The sequence below is a fragment of the Nannospalax galili genome, unplaced genomic scaffold (assembly GCF_000622305.1).
Source record: "Nannospalax galili isolate Female #2095 unplaced genomic scaffold, S.galili_v1.0 scaffold183, whole genome shotgun sequence".
NCBI lineage: Eukaryota > Metazoa > Chordata > Mammalia > Rodentia > Spalacidae > Nannospalax > Nannospalax galili.
In genome coordinates this window covers 3686301-3707258 of record NW_008350555.1, presented here as the reverse complement: position 1 = coordinate 3707258, position 20958 = coordinate 3686301, and the positions used below count along the sequence as shown (strand labels likewise).

At 43.4% G+C, this 20958-nt stretch overlaps 1 protein-coding gene across 2 annotated transcripts in view; it reads right to left on the bottom strand.

Annotated features, from left to right (window-relative positions):
- The window catches only part of Ptdss1 (phosphatidylserine synthase 1), a 72828-nt gene extending 51986 nt beyond the window's left edge, over positions 1-20842 (bottom strand). Inside the window, exons 1-2 of one of the 2 annotated variants that reach the window (XM_008847860.3) lie at positions 20467-20842; positions 8527-8618 (exon numbers count right to left, since the gene is read on the bottom strand). In XM_008847860.3, coding sequence (XP_008846082.1) covers positions 8527-8618; positions 20467-20645 — 271 coding nt within the window. In that variant the 5' untranslated portion in view covers positions 20646-20842. The remainder of the gene's footprint in view (positions 1-8526; positions 8619-20466) is intronic. The other variant, XM_029570812.1, reaches the window with a different exon arrangement.
- Between the last annotated feature and the right edge of the window lie 116 nt (positions 20843-20958).

Sequence of the window (20958 nt, the reverse complement as noted above, 5' to 3'; positions counted from 1 at the left end):
GCACTAGAGAGAAGGGGACAGTTTAGGGTATAGTGTGCCCCTGCTCTAACAACATGGAATCCATTAGCAAGGTCAAAAATTGGGAAGGCTCAAGCAAAGGGCATGAATGCCTCTGGAAGTGTGAGCTGGGGGCATCTCTAGGGTCCTCCACCTACAAAGGAGGAAAGGTGGCCCTAGAATACAAGATGGCCCTCACATCAGTGACTACCAAAATCCAATCTATTATTTCAGGTATCAAAACTGCCTCCCTCCGAAACTATAAGGTTTATCACCCCTGCACACTGCCTTCTGAAAAGAAACCCAAGACTTCAATAAGCATTCTCCCAGTATTAGTAAAAGTACCATCTTTGCCATCAAATATACTTACAATGCTCAAAGAAACAAAACACAACAAAAAAAAAACCTAGGAAGTGTGGTCAATTCTCTATATTATGAACTTTGGTACCTATGCTTAGTAGATCACCCACACTGGGATGCTCAGTCAAGTCACCTTTGAGGGCCCCAGGACTGTAGGGAAATGGCAAGGGAGGTGCCACCTGCACAGGCAATCTGTCAGCTTCCACTTTATCTCCATGCCTCTCTACAAGCCTGACTTCCCAACAGGCATTTCTCAGGGTCGGTGGCATGTTAAAGTGGACCTTCTCTCCCTCTGAGTGTTGCCATGGTTTCCAGATAATTAGGAGGACTCAACCTTACACTGTGCTTCCAATGGGGCCTCCCCCAACCTCTCTTCTTCACTCTCTTCCCTATGTAGCCCAGGCTGGTCTCAAACTCACAATCTTCCTGCCTCAGCCTCCAAATACTTGGATTACAGGCATACATCAACACACCTGGTTCTTTCTCATTTGAATATAACTACATAGAAAGGAGGGGATCTACAGTTAGCCTGCTCATTTTGTTTGTTTGTTTTTCAGACAGGGCTTCCCCCCTGTAGCCCCAGCTGTCCTGAAACTTCCTATGTAGATCAGGCCAACTTGATCTCGCAGGGATCTGCCTACCTCTGCTTCCTGAGTGCTGGGATTAACTGGGACTAAAGGTGTGTACCACCATGCCTGGCTTGCTCTTTTTTTTTTCTGATTCTGAAGGAGAACTGGGAAGGCATTTTAGGGCAGTGAAGCAGGAGCATGCTATTTTTCTTCTAGACCGCATTGTTAGGAGGTGCATTTAGAAACAGTGTTTTATTTTCTTTAGCAACCTCTCCAGCTGTGACAGATAAATTTCAATCAAATATTAAAAGCAAGTTTAATTTCAAAAGAAACAGAAACCCAATGATTTTTGTCATGCAAAGAGGTAGCATTTAAAAACTACCCTAGAAAAGTGTAAAATAAGATCATTGGCTGATAAACCAGAAAGAGTTATACCTATAAACAATTAAGTTCAAGGAATCAAACTTTAGGGAAGTGCAACTCTTTAACAAAAACAAGAAGTTGCCTGTTCCTTGGGGACATGTTTATATCCTTAGGGCACAGGACCCCAGCAAGCCCTCTCAAACCAGCTCCTTCTCTTGATGATTAAAGTTCAAATTCCTCCAGAAAAACTTCCAGTAAAAGCACCTCTAAGCAAATTTCAAACCTAAAAAATAATTACTTTTAAAAAGATTTACTTTACTTTTTTTATTCATGTGTATGTGTGTATGTACACATGTGTGCAGGTGCCCACCAAGGCCAGAAGAGGGCATTAGATACCCTGGAGCTGGAGTTACAGGTAGGGCAGTTGTGAGCTGCCCAATGTGGGTGCTGGGAACTGAACGCCAGTCCTCTGGAAGAGCAGTACATACTCTTAACTGCTGAGCCATCTCTCCAGTCCTAAGAAAGAATTATTTTTAAAAGAGATAAAGTACCAAGGCAGGAGACATGGAAGGTGAGAAAGGAACTTCTCACTGTCAACCATCAAGAAGCTGTGATTAGCATGATCTCAGCCTCAAGGAAGTCAAATGACGAAGCAGAGAGAATGTGCTCTGGAAAAGCAGGAAACACCACTTGCAATCTCTCAAACCACCCAAATCAAGTATGGGATGGTGCTTCTCCTGAACTTCTCTCCTGGTGGACTCATTGCAGAGCTTACGCTACTGACAGGTGGCTGTGGGCCAGGTACTGGGGCACAATGCTATGGCTGGCTCAATTGAGTGGGGTGGGACAAATGATCACCAGGGTCTTCAGAAGCCAGAGGAGCACAGTGGAAGGTCCTCTGCTGGGAGAAGTCAATAGCTAACTGCAGATCACAGTTGGCTCAGTTCCACTTCCATGACAGTCAAAACTGTACTTGCACTTGAAGGTCCTTTGCTATCCTGGGACGGAGGTAGTACTTAAAAACTTTTCTTCTTAAAGGAACCAAAGAAGAACAGAGAGTAGAAAGGAGGAAACGGAAGGAGAGACTATGAAGTGGACATCACATGTTGCTAGTCTTTGGCCTCCTCTCGGGGCATCTCCTACATCTCTTATAGAATACTGTGTCTCCTAACAGGATTAGGAAGAAGCCTAGGAATCTAATCCTTCTTCATACCTGCTCACAGTCAAGGGGAATCTGTTGAGTGTCCACGCCTCTCATTTAACTGGGGGCTGCATTCTAAACCACTCCAGGCAATCCTAGTCCCTTGCTATTTTTCAGTTAGTACACACTTACTGAAATTACTCCTCTGAGTATTATAAATTTCTGTCCTTAGGAAAGGGCTGGGAAAGAGGTGTATGGTCCAATTCTAGTCAAAGAGATTTGAAAGCAAGTATGTTCGAGAGCTTCTAGAAAACTGTTCTTCAAGCTGGGTGTTATGGCAGAAAGCCGCTGAGGCAAGAGGATTAGGAGTTCAAGGCTAGCCTGGGATATATAACAAAACCCTGCCCCAAAAATCAAAAACAGGAGGCCAGAGAAATAGCTTAGTGGGTAAAATACTAACAGTTCAAGTGTGAAGACCTGGATTCAATCAACAGAACTACATGTAAAGCTGACTACAGTAGCACACATCTGTAATCCCAGTGCTCCAACAGCGAGCTTGGAGGCAAAAACAGAATTCTTGGGAGCACATAAGCCATTTAGCCTGGCATACACGCTGGCAAACAAAGAGATCTTAAACATGGAAGTTGAAGGCAAACACCTGAGGTTGTCTGCTGACCTCCACATGTGTACCACGATACGTGTGCCTGCACTCACACATATCAACATGCTCACACACATCAACATGCTCACACACATCAACATGCTCACATACATACACATATGCATGCATGCATACCCCTAAATACAGAGAGAGAGAGAGAGAGAGAGAGAGAGAGAGAGAGAGATTTCAAAATCAGTAACAATTTTCTTTACTTTTAAATAAGACACAGAAGAAAAGCTAAGTTCCTCTGCTACTCAACATTGCCCACCACTGTGTATCCACAACATTAAGGCTAAGAAGCCCAGGCTGGAACCACCCTGCTGTAGGTGGCAGCTGCCAGTTGGATTTTCCAGGCTTAGAGCCAACCAGTCTCTGAAATTTTGTTATATAAGAGAGTAAACAGTTTCCTTATCCTTGAAGTCATTCTGAACTGGGTTTTTTTTTTTCTATTACTCATAGCCCAAAGCATCCCGACTGCTATGGGCCTTCTTTGTTACTTAGACTCAACAAAAAGAATAAGAGGTTTCCTTCACACAGGAGCCAGCCAAATCTGCTACATTGATGCCATATCTGAATTCACACATACAAGATGAGATACTTGGTCACAACCAAAGACACACTTACATATAAAATTGTGGGGAATCTTTGACTAGGTCAAGAACAAATGCCCATGAAATTGCCAAAACAGAGCCATTATGGGCAAGGTGTCCACTTCAGCTGATTCCCCAAAACTGTTTGAGGAAGAACCAGAGTTTGGGGCTTCTTTTCTCCCATTCATTTTCATTACTTCATTTGAGAATTTGCCAAAGGCGGGAGGAATAGAAAATAAGGCAAGACTGGAGCAGAAAGAGGCTTTATAGTTCACTCAGAGAAGGTGCCTTTCCACTGTGCCTTCTGGTGGCCAGCAGTCTCAAAGCTGGCCCTGAGGAAGGGAGCTGCAGACGCCACATAACCCCTATTTGCACTCCCAAAGCTACTCCTAAATCATTCTTTCACATGGAAAAACGATAGTTTTACTACCTGTGCAAAGTGTGTCTAAATGGATCTTTTGAAAACAAGCTATGCAAACACAACATGTGTGCTGTGTACCCGCGGCTTTGAGGGAATCACTCTCAGTCTGCTTCCCCGATGCTACGGTTTGAAATGATTTGTCCCTCGGAAACTCAGGAAACACATGTTGAAATCTGATTGCCAGTGTGGCTGCCTGCTGCTGTGCTGGGAGGCGGGGCTTTTAAGAGGTGTTTAGATGATGAATGCAGCTCTCTAGTTAATTGGTTAATGTTAATTCTCAAGGGTTTGACTAAATCCTTGCTCACAGGACTGGGTTAGTTATCATGAGAATGGATTATTATAAAGCAAGTTTGCCTCTCATGTTCAGTTTTCATAGGAAGGTTCAGATCAATTTGCTAACTTTTACCGATCACAGACTAGGGGTAACAAAGAAGTTCCAGTCTGTGCTGGAGAGCCTCAGTTGTCAACCTGACCCACCTTAGGAGAGAGAACCTCAGCTGAGGCATTTCCTCCATTGCACTGGCCTGTGGCCATGTCTATAGGTCATTTTCTTGATTGTAGAATGATGTGGAAGGGCCCAGCCCACTGTGGGTGGTGCCACCCCTGGGCAGGTGGTCCTATTTGTATAAGAAAGCAAACTGAGCACAGGCCAGGGGAGCAAGCCAGTAAGCAGTGATCCTCCATGGCCTGTGCTTCAGCTCCTACCTCCAGGTTCCTGCCTTGACTTTCCTATATGAATAGACTGTGCTACAAACTAAATAAACCCTTTCCTCCCAAGTTGATTTGGTCAGTGTTTTATCACAGCAATTGAAAGCAAACTAAGGCACTGACCCAACCACTACCAGCCTTCTACAGCATTCAGAGCACTCTAGGCACAGGCCAACTAAGTCCCCACTCTGGGAAAAGAAAAGCCAAGAGGAAGGATAAGAAACACAAAAAGAAAGACAAGGGGAAAAAAGCTAACAAGGAAGGAAAAGAAACACAAGAAGAAAAACAAAACCAGTAGGAACAGCTGACAGGAAAGAAAATAAACAGAAAGAAGGAGAAGGAAGGAAAAACCGCTGTACAGAATAGCAAGTGAAAGCCCCATGAACTGGACGTAATATGAGAGCTGGCTGGAGCAAGGCAGAGGAAGGAAGACGCAGATGCAGGCCCGGAGGCCAAGGAGGTGGCCTCAGATGACAACTGGTGGCCGTGGGTTTCACCTTTCTCATATGGAACTGAGCAGGTTGAACTAAATGAGCTTGGGATAGGTTGCCCCTCCTCACCCAGGTCACAAAGTCTACACAGTTCAGCTAAGCACAAGACAACAGACAAGTGCACGTTTACCTTCCCCAATCAAAACAAAAACACACTACCACAATGAGAGATAGCAGACAGAAAAAGAAAACTTTGACAATTAGACGACTTCACTGGAGGACGGAGGAAAACCCAGCAAAGTAACACCAAATGTTACTTCAGATAGATTGAATCTCCTGACTTCTGGTGCCCTTGGTACCTTGGGAAAAGCATCTGTGCATGAAATCTCCAGGCTCAGCTCTGCTGGAGCATCATGGAAATCAGGCTCTTGAGAGATTCACCTTTTAGAATCCCCAAATTGCCAAAGAGCTCTGGACTCAGAAAACCAAAAAATATGTTCACACATACATATATATAGGCATGCATACACTAAAAGAAAAGCAACCTTCAGGCTTTGAGGAAGTGACCACTAAGAACTATGCAGCAGATAACACAGCCAAGGAAATCAAGAGCCAAAACGCAGAACTGATGCCTCTGGATTAGCCAGTTTCCTGAGCATGTTGGGACATACTGTGCTCTGGTAGAAAACAAAGAAAAGACAGGATGGGAGTCAGAAAAAGAAGAAAAAGCTGGACTAAACGCAGACCTACAATGATGGCTCATGCATGAATGACAGAGAAGGGGCAGACCTTCCCAGGACACAAGCAGTGGAATGCCTGAGCGCCCCACCTCTGACTGCTCCCATTTTGAAAAGCTTTTGTGCGGTAAGCCTTGTGTTGGCATCTGACTTGAAAACAGAGCTGTATTCTTACACCATCCCTGAATGAAAAGGCCAGTCTCGTAGCTCAGGAGAGACACAGTCAGCTACATGGGTGTCACTCCAACATCACACCTTTGAAGGAAAGGATGGGCTATACAATGCATAAGCAAGCTTTCCTTCTAAGCTTAAAATCTGAAGACCTTGCATGTTACAGATGGGAGAGGAAAAGACAGATGGCAAAGAGCCAAAAAGATGCTTGACAGTAAGGGGTGAGTCTTAGCAACTGTAACAGAAGGTCAATAATGTATATCTTGACTTCCTATCTCAGTAACCATGAATTATCAGAACCATCAATCATCATGAAAAATCAGAGTAAATTTATTACATCTGTGTAAGCTATGTAGGCTTTCATATAGCACAAGGTTTCCATTAAAAGCTGAAGAGGGGGCTTGGGAGATGGCTCAGCATGTAATCAACCTCAGGCCTCAACACATACACACACACACACACACACACACACACACACACACACACACACACAATCGCACACATATGACTACAGGAAAAAAAGTTGAAATGTAAAAACGTTAAAATCAGCTCCTAAATAACAGGGCCGTTTAGAATGCTTTCCTTAAATTCAGAGTTTTGGTTTTACACTCTCAGTTTCTATGCTATCACCAAAAACCACATTTTTATAGATATAATACTACTTAAGAAAGCAAAGAGCAGAACAAAATTCCACTGCTGCAACTTGGGAAGCACAAAGGCTCTGTGGAACACTTCCAAGCAACTTTCAATCCATTCACATTGAACTTCCCAAACCACTAGGATGCATGGGATGCTGCACAAAAGATGCATCTCAAAGGATGCTATTTAAGATCTGAGAAATTCCATGGAGCATAGCCTACAAGAAAGACAGGGATAATTCCAGGATCTCAGAGGCATGAGCAAATAGGATACAAAAGTGAGCATTTAGAAATGGGAGAACCAGTATAGAATATTCTAGAGAGGAGGTATGAAAAGAGATTGAGAAAAAAAAATATAGCAATGTGTAAGGGACAACTCAAAGGTATGAATAAAATAGAAGCATGCAACAAAGGCTTTGCCTCAATCTTTCTATAACGATGACAAAGAGAGGAATTCATGGTAATAATGATCTTCCTTCCTGGTGATAAAAGTCCATATCCCATGGGGCTAGGGAGATGGCTCAGTGGTTAAGAGCACTGCTGCTCTTGCAGAAGACCTATGTTTGCTTCCCAACATTTACATTGCAGCTAACAACCATCCATAATTCCAGTTTCAGGGGATCCGAAGCCCTCTTCTGACCTCAAAGGGCATTCATTGCATGGCACGGGTGCACTTGTACAGATAATACACTCACACACAAAAAATAAAAATAATAAATAAAAGATATTTTTTTAAAGCCCACACTCCAAATGCATGGTCAGCAAATAACAGATAACAAATTATTTAAGTCACCCTGATTTACTCATTACAGAACAGGTTCTATCTTTAGCAAAAAAAAAAAAAAAAAACAAAGAAAAAAGAAAGAAAAAGTTAACAGTCATTAAGTATGTATAGCTCGACTGCTGGTGTATGCCTGTAATCCCAGCACTCAGGAGGCTGAAAAGGAGGATCAAGAGGTCAAGGCCATCCTATGCTATTTAGAAAGTTCCAGACTAGCCTTGGGCTACACAGGGAGATCCTGTCTCAAGAAAACAGATATGCTAACAAACAAACAAAGAACAGTTGACATTTATAGAGAGTTTACAATTTGCTATGGTTTGGATGCAGTTTGACCACCCCAAGTGCTCATCTGTAAGAAGCTTGATACCGGTGTTGGAATATTAAGACATGGTAGAAACCAGAAGAGGTAGGGCCTAGTAGGTCACTGTGGATGTTGCCCTCAAAAAGAATAATGTAGTTCTCTTGGGACCCTGGTCAGTTCTCATGAGAGGGTTATTATAATTCAAACCCAGCCCTTCCCCATCTCACCATGAAACCCGCCCTTGTGTACATGATTCCATCATGAGGCCCAGAACCATGATATGAAGGCTAGGAACCTGACCAGAGCCAGAAATAGGTACTTTGAGCTTGTAAACTGTGATTTCCTGAATCTCTGTTATTCATGAAGTATTTTGCTAAAACAATGGAAAACAAACCAAAACATAGTGTTTCACAAGATTAATTTAGCTAACTCTCTTTCTGCCTATCTCCATTACACAGAAGAGAAACTGAAACACACTTAGAGAACCTGGGAACTTTCCAATGGTCGTAGAATTGGGAGAGGGTAGAAGAGGAAGTCTGCCTACAGAATCTATGCCCAGGACCACTACACAACACCCATCTTCTAGATGACTTGCATCTCAAAAAGTCAGAAGGGCAGAGCGCACAGGAGCAATGCGATAGCTATGATATCACTTACCATTGGGGAAAGCTAGCACGCTGATGATGAGAAAGAAGAAAATCACCGAGAGGATGCCCCTCCAGATGTTGTCTTCAGGAACAGAGTCGTCCCTGAAAGAAAAAAGAATGAGAATTCACTTTCAGATCTAAACAGGAAACCAAAGGAGTAAGACCTTCACAGTCTGCAGACTGGGGACTGCAGAGTTTATTTTGCTGAGCAAAGTGACTACACACACTGTTCAGTATCACTTCCTAGAATCAAGAATCTCATAAGAAAGTCCAGTTCTTATGAGAAAGACAACTGGGGTCTCAGGGGACAGCTCAGTGGAACTGTACATGCTTAGCAAACACAATGCTCTGGGCTTCAACCCCACCACCAAAAAGAAATTACTATATAAATACAACTGATAATCTTCTCCAGTAATATAAATTCTACTCAAACAGACATTTGAGACTCACTATTCTGATCACAAGATTTAAAATCAGACCGGAAGTAAAAGTCTCCCCTCCTCCCGTGCCATGTGTTGCATGTATACACAGCTAGAAGCAAACTTCTGAAGCTGGGAGCTAGTCACTTCTGTTCGCTGAATTTGACACATGCTAAACACTTGGACTTTGTGGACAGACTGTTGATCTGTTGATGGAAGAGGAATATTGCTGTGTGAACCAAGAAAAGGCTCCAAATGGAAGTTTTCCTAATATTTACAGTAGGAAAGAACTAGGTTTTGACAGTTTATATTGAGAGAAAGAGAGAGACAGAGAGACAGAGACAGAGAGAAACAGACAGACAGACTAGTAAAACATTTGGGGCTCAAGAAAAGCAAACGAAAGGAGAAAACAAATATATGACAGGATTTGCTTAATTATTGATCATTTCTGAGAAGTCTAAGAGAAGAAAGTTCATCATTTCAGCTTTTTAAAATGCAGGATGAGTAGGCAGAAATACAATCTGAAGCAGAATGGAAGGCAGTGCTTTAAAAACAACGAACAAATAGCAAGAAACGACAAGTGGGAAAAGAAGTTGAAGTTGAGTCTATACAGTGAATAGGGTTTTTTATGTGCATGCACCTTCTGCCTGCATGCAAGTGCACTCGTGTCATACAAAGCCTGCAGACACCCGAAGAGGGTGTCAGAGTCCCTGGAACTGGAGTTACAGACAGTTGTGGCCACCATGTGGGTGCTGGGAACCAAATTCGTGTCCTCTGAAAGAACAGCAAGGGTCTTAATCGCTGAGCCATCTCTCAAGCCCCTCAGTGAATAGGCTTTTAAAAGATAAATATTAAGCATTACTGAAGGAAAAGTAACATTAAAAGAAAAAAATCTTAGAAGGGCCAGCAAGATGGTGCTACACAAGCCTGGTGACCTGAGTGTGAGCCCTAGAACCCACATAAAAGTGAAGGCCAAAACTGACCCCACAAAGTTGTCCTCTGGCCTCCACACACATCATGCACTCACACACAATAATAAATATTTTTTAATCTTAGAAATAAAACAAGATTTTACACAAAACAAATGTTTCATCAAAATATATGAAAAAAACATGGAATAAGACAGTGAGTTGCTTGTTAAGGACTAAGTCCTAGGGTACTGGTTTAAAAACAGAGCTAATTTAGATCCCAGCTTCTGATTAGGCAGCTAAATTTCTGCAAGTATTAAACAGCTTCTAGATTTAGGACAGGATTGAAGGCAGGTTCAAGATCATGCAATGTTTCCTAGACTATCCTATGTGCCCAAGAAGCAGCAAACTAATGCTGGTGCCTTCACAGAGCAGACTGCAAGTCAAACCACAGAAGATCTCAGGCCAGCAGTGTGTAGTTTTGCTTGAATGGATACTATCACAACTGAGCATCTATCATATGGCTCTAAAAATGTCAGCCTGATCCTTATCAGGGGACCTGGTCCTTACCAGAGGGTCTACAATGTCCTTTGGCTGACACAGGGAGGCTCCATGTTCCCCCTCTGGTCACCAGCCCTGGCCGAAGAAGCTTCCAGAGGAGCATGGTGTCTGGTTCAGACCAGCATCCCAGTACTGTTCTTATGGTAAAGGGGACAGTAACAGATTCTCTTTATCAAGTATCTGCTGTGCCCTAGGCATTCAAGAGGCAGTTAACATTATCTCTAATTGTCAGAACCAACTGCAAAATGGCTATTATCAACCACATTTTAAAAATGACACAGCAGAGCTGGAAAAACGACTCAGCAGTTCAGAGTGTGTACTGTTCTTGCAGAGGACATGAGTAGGGATCCCAGTACCCAATTCAGACAGCTTACAACTGCCTGTAACTCCAGTTCAAAGAGATCTGAGGCCTCCCTCCATAGGCACCTGCACTCACAGGCACATGTACCCCCACACAAATACGCATTCATACACATACTTAAAAATAAAAAAAATCTTAAAAAATAAATAAAAATGAAAATGACACAGAAGCACAGAAATGTTGAGCAACTTGCCCGTGGCCACACAAGTTGAGAAGTTGCCAAACTGTCCTTTGGAACAGGGCTGCTAGATCCTAAGAATGATGCTTCCCTGTGTCCAACTGCCGAATCAGCTGACACCAGAAATCAGTGAGTCACCACAGAGGCAAAAAGTTTGACAATCACACAGTATAGGTTACAAATTAAAAACAAGGCTAAAATTAATAACTGTTGTGTGGAGAAAGGGGATCCCATAATCCATGCTGTACACCAAAATATTCTAGATGCATGGAAAAAGTAAAGGTAAAAATACATACCAGAAAAATTGAGAATTAAACACAAAAATCTAGTATCTCAGAGTGGGAACAATTTACTGAAGTATAGAGCAAAACTCAGAAGCTAGAGGAAAGGAATTAATAAGCCTGCACAACAATAAGAGAGAAAGTAGGCAGCGGCAAAATCCAGGAAAGGATAAACTTGGGGAAAATATTTGCAGCTGATAGAAAGAGAAAGGGCTGAGTGTTCTAATATGCCAAGCAGTCTCAAAAATCAACTAACAGAAAACATAACAAACCAACAGGAAAAGGAGCAAGGGGTAAGAGAGCTTTCATGGGGCAGGATATGAAAGACACTCAAGGGAAGAGTTGGACAAGTTAAAACAGCATGAGAGACCACGCTGTCTACCTACTGATAAAAGTAAAAAGTGAATGACTCAGCAGCAGAGCTAGGAAGCGACAGGCAGGCAGGCACCCTAGGCATTCATGGCAGTTGTATAGATTTCATCTTTTATGGAGGGCAATTGGGCAGCATGTTGCACATACAAATGCATGCACCCTGTGACTCAGCCATTCATTCCACTCCGGAATCCCTGCTTCAGATATACTATCATTTATGTGAAAGTGAAATGTCTATCAGTTTGTTCATTGCAAAAGTATACATAGCCACAAAAGACTAGAAACAGGTCACAGGCTCATCAAAGAAATTTGATTAAGTTACCATCTGTCTCATGGTGGAAAACAACTGTTTAAAGGTAATTTATAAGACATCATGAGATGTAAAGAAAAGAGTAGGACTGTGGGTATAATAAGCAAGTATTCATACATATAGGGAGAAATATGTATAGGAATATGAGCTATGATTTGTACTTACAGCCACATAGAATGTCACTGGCCAACTACCCAAGAAACTGACTTTCTACAAAGTTGCGAAATGGGCTGGAGAGAGGTGTACACAACCCTTCACTACACAACCCTTCAGAATAACTTGGATTTTTTTTTTAACACTGTGAATAAGTGTCTACAGAAATCAGCACATCAGTGTCATGAGACTGATGAGCTGGCTCACACAGAAAAGAGCTTGTCATGCAAGCCTGGAGACCTGAGTTCTATTCCTGGAACCCATGTAAAGGTAAATAGAGAGAACCAGCTCTGTAAAAATGTCCTCTGACCTCCACACACATGCCTTGCACATGGATGCACGCACACCATACTCACACATACATAATAATAAATGATTATTTTTTACAATTATCAAAAACATTTGAAACCACACATCAATGTAAGAACTTGTGAACAGGGCCTGTGAGATGACTCAGCAGGTAAAGGAGCTTGCCATGGAGCCTGATCCCTGGGACTCACATGATGGAAGAAAGAACTGACTTCCACAAGTTGTCCCTCTGACCTCCACATGTGCACTATGGCATGCACATGCCCATATACATATACATATGCACATAATAAATAAAATGTATTTAATAAAAGAACTTGAGATTAATAATAAAGATATCAAATCAAAGCCAGGTATGTCAGAACATTCCTGAAATCTCAGCACTTAGGAGACTGATGGAGGAAGATTAGGAATTTGATCAGGAAGATTAGGAAGTTGCTATGTAGTCAGCTTGGGCTACTTCACTTTGAAACTTCATTTCAAAAAACAAAACAAAACAACCACCCAACCAACAAAAAAAACCCTGTAATCTTGTAACTTTTGAGTGATTTTATTGGGCAGAATCAAACAGACATAGTTTACTTAGTGTCAGAGAGGAAAAAAGATGACAAAACAACAGTAATAACTGAAAAGAGGTAGTTTCTTATTTGCCTAATTAGGAAAGAATGTACAAAAGATAATTAGGACTTTAATAAACTGAAAAAATACTGTACGGGGGATCACATTTCTGTACTGAACATTGGGGGGAAAGGATAGTTGAGTCTAGAAATTTGAGTCCTATCTGGCCAGAGCTCCTCCTCCTTCCCACTCTAGTATGCTTTTCTTGAGCACAGAGAAGCTGCATCTACTGCACTAGCACACAAAAGGGGTGACTGTGTTGAAGGGCTGCCCAATGCCCTGCTAGCCTCATGGCAAACCTAAGCACACAGGGTCACATTACAGTCCATCTTCTCTAAACCCCAAGTCTTCCAGAAACTTAACCTGGTATTGAGGTACACAGACATTTCTGGTTACTCACAAGCAACTTGGCCACAGGGGCCACAATAGTGATTGGAGCAATCCCACTACAGGACAAAGGCCAGTACTTACGGACATCCACTGGTTCTGTGCCTCACTGAGCAAACCACCTGCTTTGCATGTGAACCCACCCACTCCATCTTCATAACACTCTAAGGTGGGAGATGGTCAAACTGCATCGTACTGATGCAAGTTCTATCATGTGTAGGCACAGCGCAGCAACAGTACACCCCCCTTCAACCCGAATGCCAGCTGTGTGACCTTGGGCAGATTATTTCAACTCTCTGTGCCCATTTCCTCCTCAGCTAAATGAGGTTGGTAATAGCCCTACCTCAGGATTCATCAGGAACTTAGAAGAGTGCCTGGCACAGAAGTGCCCACTTTCATTAGTTCACATGCCTGAGAGCTCTTCAGTGGTTTCCACTCATTCCTTCATCTGGTTGGTGCCTATCCCTGGATTAGGGACAGTGTTAGAGACCGAGATGAGTGATATAGTCTTATTTTGGGGAAGATCAAGATGAAACAGACGAGAGTCAGTATCCTAGCACAGTCTTTCCCAAGAGAACCTTAGGGTCCTGGCATGTGACCAAGCCTCTTTCACAGACGCTTTCCAAGAATGGGTCTTCCTTTGCAGGAATCATGAATTATGGTCCCAGCTGCCCAGTCCTCATCTGGACTCTTTCTAGCCTCAGAAATCTCACTCCATTCAGATAAGTTGCTTTACAGCCACAAATGGAAGGTGACTTGAAAGCTTCCAACAGGGATATCATAGGGATGGTTGACTTCATCCTAACAGGATGCCCCAGTGTGTGTGCCAGAGCCTTCCAAAGTCCCTTAGCACTGAGGTTTTCTTTCTCTCCCTTCCCCACCTCCCAGTTCCAAGGGGAGGACATGGCAAGCAATACCTTTGTTTGAAGGATGACCAGGTCTACAACCTGCCAGTCACATACAGAGATGAGTGGAAGTCAGTGCTACAGACTTTGGAATGCCAGTTCTTAGTCAAGGTTGCTCATTTACCAACCACATCAACACATAGGCTTAAGGAGGCAAAATCCTCTTGGCTCCCTGCTAAACTTGACCTGTGGCTGGCAGCACTAACCAGACAGTGACCATACAAAGGTACAACTGGAAACAATGCTGTCATTAAGTTCCCCAAGGCACAGGCCCCACCTGCTTCTGCCCAGGACCTCTGGTGCTCACAGCAGGTACATAGCAAGCATGTACAATGTAGTGGGTGCCAAGAATGTTTCAGATTGGCAGAGTGGACCAGGGAACTTGGAGCACATGAAGGAACCCCAGCCTAACCCAGAGTCCACTGATAGAGATTTTGCTATCCCCTGTGGGGAATCACCTTCAGGGATCTGCTGAGACCACAGCCAGAAGGTATTAATAGTCTGATCAGCCTTTCCTACACCTTCATACAGCAGAGCAGGGCATCAACTAGTAAAGAACACCAACCCACAGAGAGGGCATCCTGAGAGTAAAAAAGGGACAGGGAGCTCTGCGTTCAAAGAAACCACTGCACTCCCAAGAGCTTTTAGACTCAGATTCTAGTCATACTAGAATCTGATATGTATGGGCCACTGGGATGGAGACTGTAGCAAACCAAGACAACGCCACTCACTCGTGATCTTGGAACAGGGTTTTCTCCCTGGAACAGGAAGGTGAGAATATCTAGTCTTTAGCATTGTTACAGAAAAATCAGAGACCCACAGCCAAAGTCAGGTACACCAAAGGCGTGTTACGTGTCCCTCTTCCCCTCCAATTTCCTTTAAGATGAGTCCTTGAATTAGATAATGTCACATCGAAGGATCATCTCTCCCAATAGAAAATGCAATATTGGTTACAAGATAGGCCAATACCAACCAGCTCTGACACTACCTTTAATATTACATTCATTCTATTCTAAAGAAAATCGTGATCTCGCTCAAGAATTATTTGCCAAGAGATCAACAATGAATTTTCAAATTCTTATAGAATAAATGATGTCTTGTGATCTATTCATGCAGCATTTACTGGGTGTCTAACCCATGATGATGAAAGATACTTGGCCTCAACAAACTGACATGAAACAAATATTGCAGGATGAGAATCCTGCAATAATAAAAGTTTAGAAGTATAAAAACATGTCATCCCCTGTGCTTCCTGTAACATGAAGAAGGGTGTCCAGGAGAAGAGCCAGGCAGATGAGCTATGAAGGGTACTGTGGACTTGTAAGTAGATAAGAGGAGCCAGGAGAAGTGGGGTGAGCCAGGCAGTTACCTAGGCCTCCAGGCTATGCTGTGTGTAGACAGGAAGTAGCAAAGCAGACCTACCTCAGGAGGAAAGACCTCTGAATCCAGCTTGTGCTTCCCCTACAGGCGGTGGGCATCCAGAAACTGATTAAGCAAGGGGCAGATGGAATCAAAGCCTTTTTCTACCACGTAACGAGTCTAAAGGATAATCCTGGGAATTTGCCATTCCATGGGGCTCATGATTTGCTGAGCTGAAGCTTGGAATGGCCAGAGGAGGACAGCTAGTTGAATCCCAGCATGGCAGAGAGCTGCCTGAATGGAACAGGGACCGCTGGATTGTTGAGCAACAACAAACAAGAAGCCAGGGCTGGAGAAGCAGACCAGGCTCACTGACTGGTCTTGGTTACTAAAGTAGCTGAGTCTGAAAACTGGCTGACTTCTCTACAGAAGTCTACAGCTATAAGGATTTTATCACAGGATAAACTGAGCTATACCTTAAGGAATACACAATGATTTAAAAAGACCAACCTGAATAAACACTGTTTACTCAACAGGAGACTGACAGGAAGCAATTCTTGCTAGGGTACCATCTAAACCAAATAATTGTTTGAGTCACTCAAGGGCTGATTTACTACAGATGATCCCAAAGAAATATACAACTCTTCTCTTCAATAACTTTCTAATCATATTAGGGATATAAAACATAAAAAATGAGTACAAGAAAAATACAAAAAGATGCTTATTTAATTCTAATTCTAAAACAATTCAAGTAACTGGGAAGGAGAAAAAGTGAAGATCAATGTTAATTGGAGCTAATATAATCTAGCCTAACTGTTCTCCAGTCTTCTCCTAGGGCTGCCTTAGTCTCAGTACAGTACTACAGGCCATCAATTACTAGTGCCAGGGACATCAGGGTTTGTATTATGGGGAGAGAAAACATATGACATCCATGAGGAAGCAGGACCAAGACAACCACATCAGCAGTATTGGGAGTCATTTTCTATTGGGTGCTTACGTGGCCTTGAGGGAAAACCAGGAAGGCTGGCAAGGACCCACAGAGAACCATGGAGAAGGCCAGAAATACAGCCCAATGACAAAATGACAAACTAGAGTTCCAAAGCTGGTAAGGAAATTTAGGTAAAAACCAATATTCCCATATAAGTAAAACCAAACCAAACATCTGTTCATTTCCCTGCCCTTGCCTATCCTCTTACTTCCATATCCAGGAATAAACTAGCTCAGACAAATTGATAATCATGTAGATACAACCATATGCAGGACAGTCTCCTCTAGACAGCGAAGAATTCCTGTGGGTCAAGTGCTAACAGAGGCTCACAGAGGGCTGCACCTTTGCTGCATCTCTTTAAGTCATGGCTAACAGTAAGCGATTGCATTTCAAACCAGGGGAAGAAAGAACAGGAGGGGACAGGCTTCCTCCACTATAAGACCCCTTGGTGAAGGGGTGTGGGGGTGTATAAGAGTGATCTTCTAAGAATATACCCTCAGTGACCTTAGAACTTCCCATCAGGCCCTACCTCTGGAAGGTTCTACCACCCTGGACTAAGCCTCCAATAACAAAGGACCCTTGGGTGACACTCAAACCACAGATCTAATAGAACTACTGCAAAAAAAAAAAAAAAAAAAAAAAAAAAAAAAAAAAAAAAAAAAAAAAATCCAAGCTCACCTCAGACTTTTGTTTGAGGTATCAAATCGTTCACAATCCAAATTCTTACTGGGTCTCCACAGCACATGACCTAAACAGGGTTCTCTCTCTCTCTCTCTCTCTCTCTCTCTCTCTCTCTCTCCATGGTAGTATGATACCCAAGTATTCTATTCTCTTAGACAACCAGTCTTTGCAAAACAAACTTTAAGGTATATATTTTAAACTTTGTTGAAAGAATTACACTGAATTATTATCCAACTATAAGTTCTTATAAGTATAAGGTAGTATTGATAATCCTTACAAAAGAGTAGAGTCTGAAGACTTTCATTTAGGAAGCCAGTTCTTTCAATCCTTATGAAGAAAGGTAGAGTTCTTTAGAATCTCCCACTTAAGCATGTCACAAATTATTACCAAAAAAAAAAAAAAAGAGATACTAGTAGCTAATTCTATTGATTATGCTCATGATTTTATAGAAGGTAAAACTTGTTGTTAATCAGTTCTCCATTATGTGGTCTGTTTCTGAAGTCAGTATGAGAAATGCAGTATTAGCACTCCTGGAAGGTCCACAGCTGTGCTTCAGGGATGGCTTTTCCAGTACTCTTGATAAGTGGTTGGAACTCACACTCATTTCTCACATTTTCACGCAGCAATGTGTCAATTGGACAAAATATGCCAAAAAAAAGAAATTACAGAAGAATATTACTTTCTGTATGAGGAGATTTATTCGAAAGGGCCTACAATAATATTAAAGATTGAAACAAATTATTTATTCTTACCTTTCGTTATTTAAAATAAAACAGTATAAAGACTTTTCCCATTTGCAGAAGAGCTCCCTCACCATCCTATCATTTCAAACCCACATGTAAGATGAAGTTAAACAGAAATTAATGTGAAACACACACATATGTCATACAATGTCCATTTTCCAATGTCTCTGCCCTTTTTCTCAATTCCAGAGCATACTCCATCCCATTCAGCAACAAATATAATTTAGAAAACATTAGCAAACAATGAAATTATGTTTCTTAACTACTTATTACTTGTCATGCACTGAGTTAAACACAGACTATCAAAAAAGATGAATTTAATCCTCATGACAGACAGTCCTGAGGTTAATGCTAGTATTTTTTACTTCATATATAGGTAAGGAAACTGAGGCTGGGCAAAATTAGGTGATCACACATCTATTAAATGGTAAAATCAGATAACATGAGTAGTTGAGGCAACCATAAGACTAAGTTCTTTCCAAAACTAGGAATTTGACTGCTTAGATACTGCAGGAAGGAAGCCCTGGTGTGTAAAATATTAAAATATTAGCAGTCTTTACAGTAATAGTAGTGGCTCCGTGAGAGTAATGGTTGTCAACCCTTTGTACCTTTCAGGCGACTCACACAAATCTGCCATTTATACTTTGTTGTACAATGTTGTTCTATGTATAGCATTACAGGTCCTTGTCCTACCAGAAATTGCATCAATCCTTATAATTAGCCAACTTACCTCTGTACATTTCCCCCAAGCCTTCACTGATTGCTGGATAAAAATAGCAGGAAGGGAGGTGTGGTGGTACATGCCTTTTGCCCCAGCACTCAGGAAGTAGGGGCAGGCAGATCTCTGAATGGAGGTCAGGTTAGTCTACAAAGGGAGTTCCAGGCCAGCTGGGGCTCTAGGAAGACCCTAGCTCCAAAAGACCAAAAGAAAGAAAGAAAGAAAACAAACAAAGGAGAGGCTGGTACATACCTGTAATTACAGTACTGGTCTGAGGCAGGAGAATAAGGAGGATTAAGAGATCAAGTTTAGCCTGGGCTATATAGTCAGAGTCTATCTCAATTTAAAAAATATATATAGAAAGAAAACTCAGGAAACAGTTGACATTAACTGGGTATCACATACCAGGTACTCTACTCAATGTGTTCCAGCATATTCATTTAGTTCTCATAACCCTGTTAAGAGGTACATACCATTCCACAGGGGTGGGCCCTGATGCTCAGTACATCTAAGTAACTTAACCAAAACCACAGCCTATTTTGAAACCAACAGTCTAACTCCAAAACTACACTATTCTGGGTCAGTCTCATAAGCCATAGTGGTATATTAGGTATGGCTTTTCCTTCGTTAAGGAGCGTAATTCAGAAACTATGAATTCTAAGTAGAAATGAGGGAGAAGAGAATGTTGTTGAACCTAGGGATCCATGAGCTTCCAGGCTGGGACTGAGAGGCCACAAGTGCAGCGCCTTAATGATATGATGTGAACAGATCTATCTCTTAGAAATGTTTTGAGCATGTGTATATATTTACATGGGAATAAGACAGCTGTATTATGCTGTGTGCATTTTATGTATAAAACGTTTAGTGTTCACTAGGCACCAGGCATCATACAACTAACTATTTGACACTATCTCATTTCAGCACATAGATGATGGGGCAGGGTGTGTCCTGTATGATATGTGGTGAGCTGGCGCCTGTGCAGCACAGTGCACAGGAGCTGATGGGTGTTGGACTGTGCTTGATGAGAGAGGTCCACTAGGATGTGTGTCCAGAGCTACTGTTGATGCTGTGGCATAGATAGTGGATTTTTGAGGCTGGGAGAAGGGTTATGCTAGATGATCTGTGTACAATGCATATGGGGGGGGGTGCTACCTGGGAAAGACGTTGTGGTGCACCGCGCTTGCGCGTGCGTGTGTGTGTGTGTGTGTGTGTGTGTGTGTGTGTGTGTGTGTGTCCGGTAGTGCTAAATACTGAAGCAGCTCCAAGGGAAGGGATCTAGGGGCCTATGCATGGTGCGTGCTTTATGTGTGGAGTGGTGTTGAAAGCAGTGCAGTCATAAGATGATTCATGCAGTGTGCTGGGAACAGACTGGGGATGGAGGGGTTGCAGAGGAGGGCGCCCGTGTAGTGACGTGTGCGAAGCAATGCAGTGCGAGGGGTGTGGGCGACTGGGCTAGGTGACCCGCATGGCTCCCGGTGTGGCCCGAAGCGCGGAATGGAAGAGAAGGCTTACAGAGGTGAGGGGCGGCAGGTGGGAACGAGGCTGTAAGCCAGTCGGCAGGCGGAGGAGCTGCGTGGGCGGTGTGTCTGCGAGTGTGGAGCAGCTACTCGCTTCCTCGCCCCACGCCACCCGGATTACCCTCCCCGCCACAGCTTCTCTTCCCTCCGCCCTCCGGCGGGCGCGCCCAGACCTGCCTCACCTGGTGAACGCAAAGTACATGAGGCTGACGATGGTGAAACTGAGCAGGGTGATGGTGTGGGGCCGGTAGAAGAAGTCTATGGTGATGTCCTCTACTTGCTGCTCGTTGATCATCCGGAAATGCATCCTGTAGTTCACATCATCCTTGCTCAGAGTCCGGCTCCCCACGCAGGACGCCATGGTCCTCCTCCCCGTCCTGCCGCGGCGGAGCCCCGGCCCGTGAAGGCTGGGACCCCGGGGGTGACGAGCCGCGGCGGGGAAGCGGCCGGACTGCGGGACCCGGTCTAGCGCCCAGCAAAGGCTGGGAGCAGAGGGAAAGACAGGCGCGCGAGGGCGGGGCCGGGCGCCACCACCGCGGCCCGGGGCGGGGGGAGCCGGCTGCAGGCCGGGAGGGCCGGCGCTGCAACTTCGCGAGGCGCTCGGCGACCCTCCAGAGCCGCCAGGGGACGAGGCTTGAGGGACGCAGCGAGCGACTGTGTGGAGCACCCGCGAC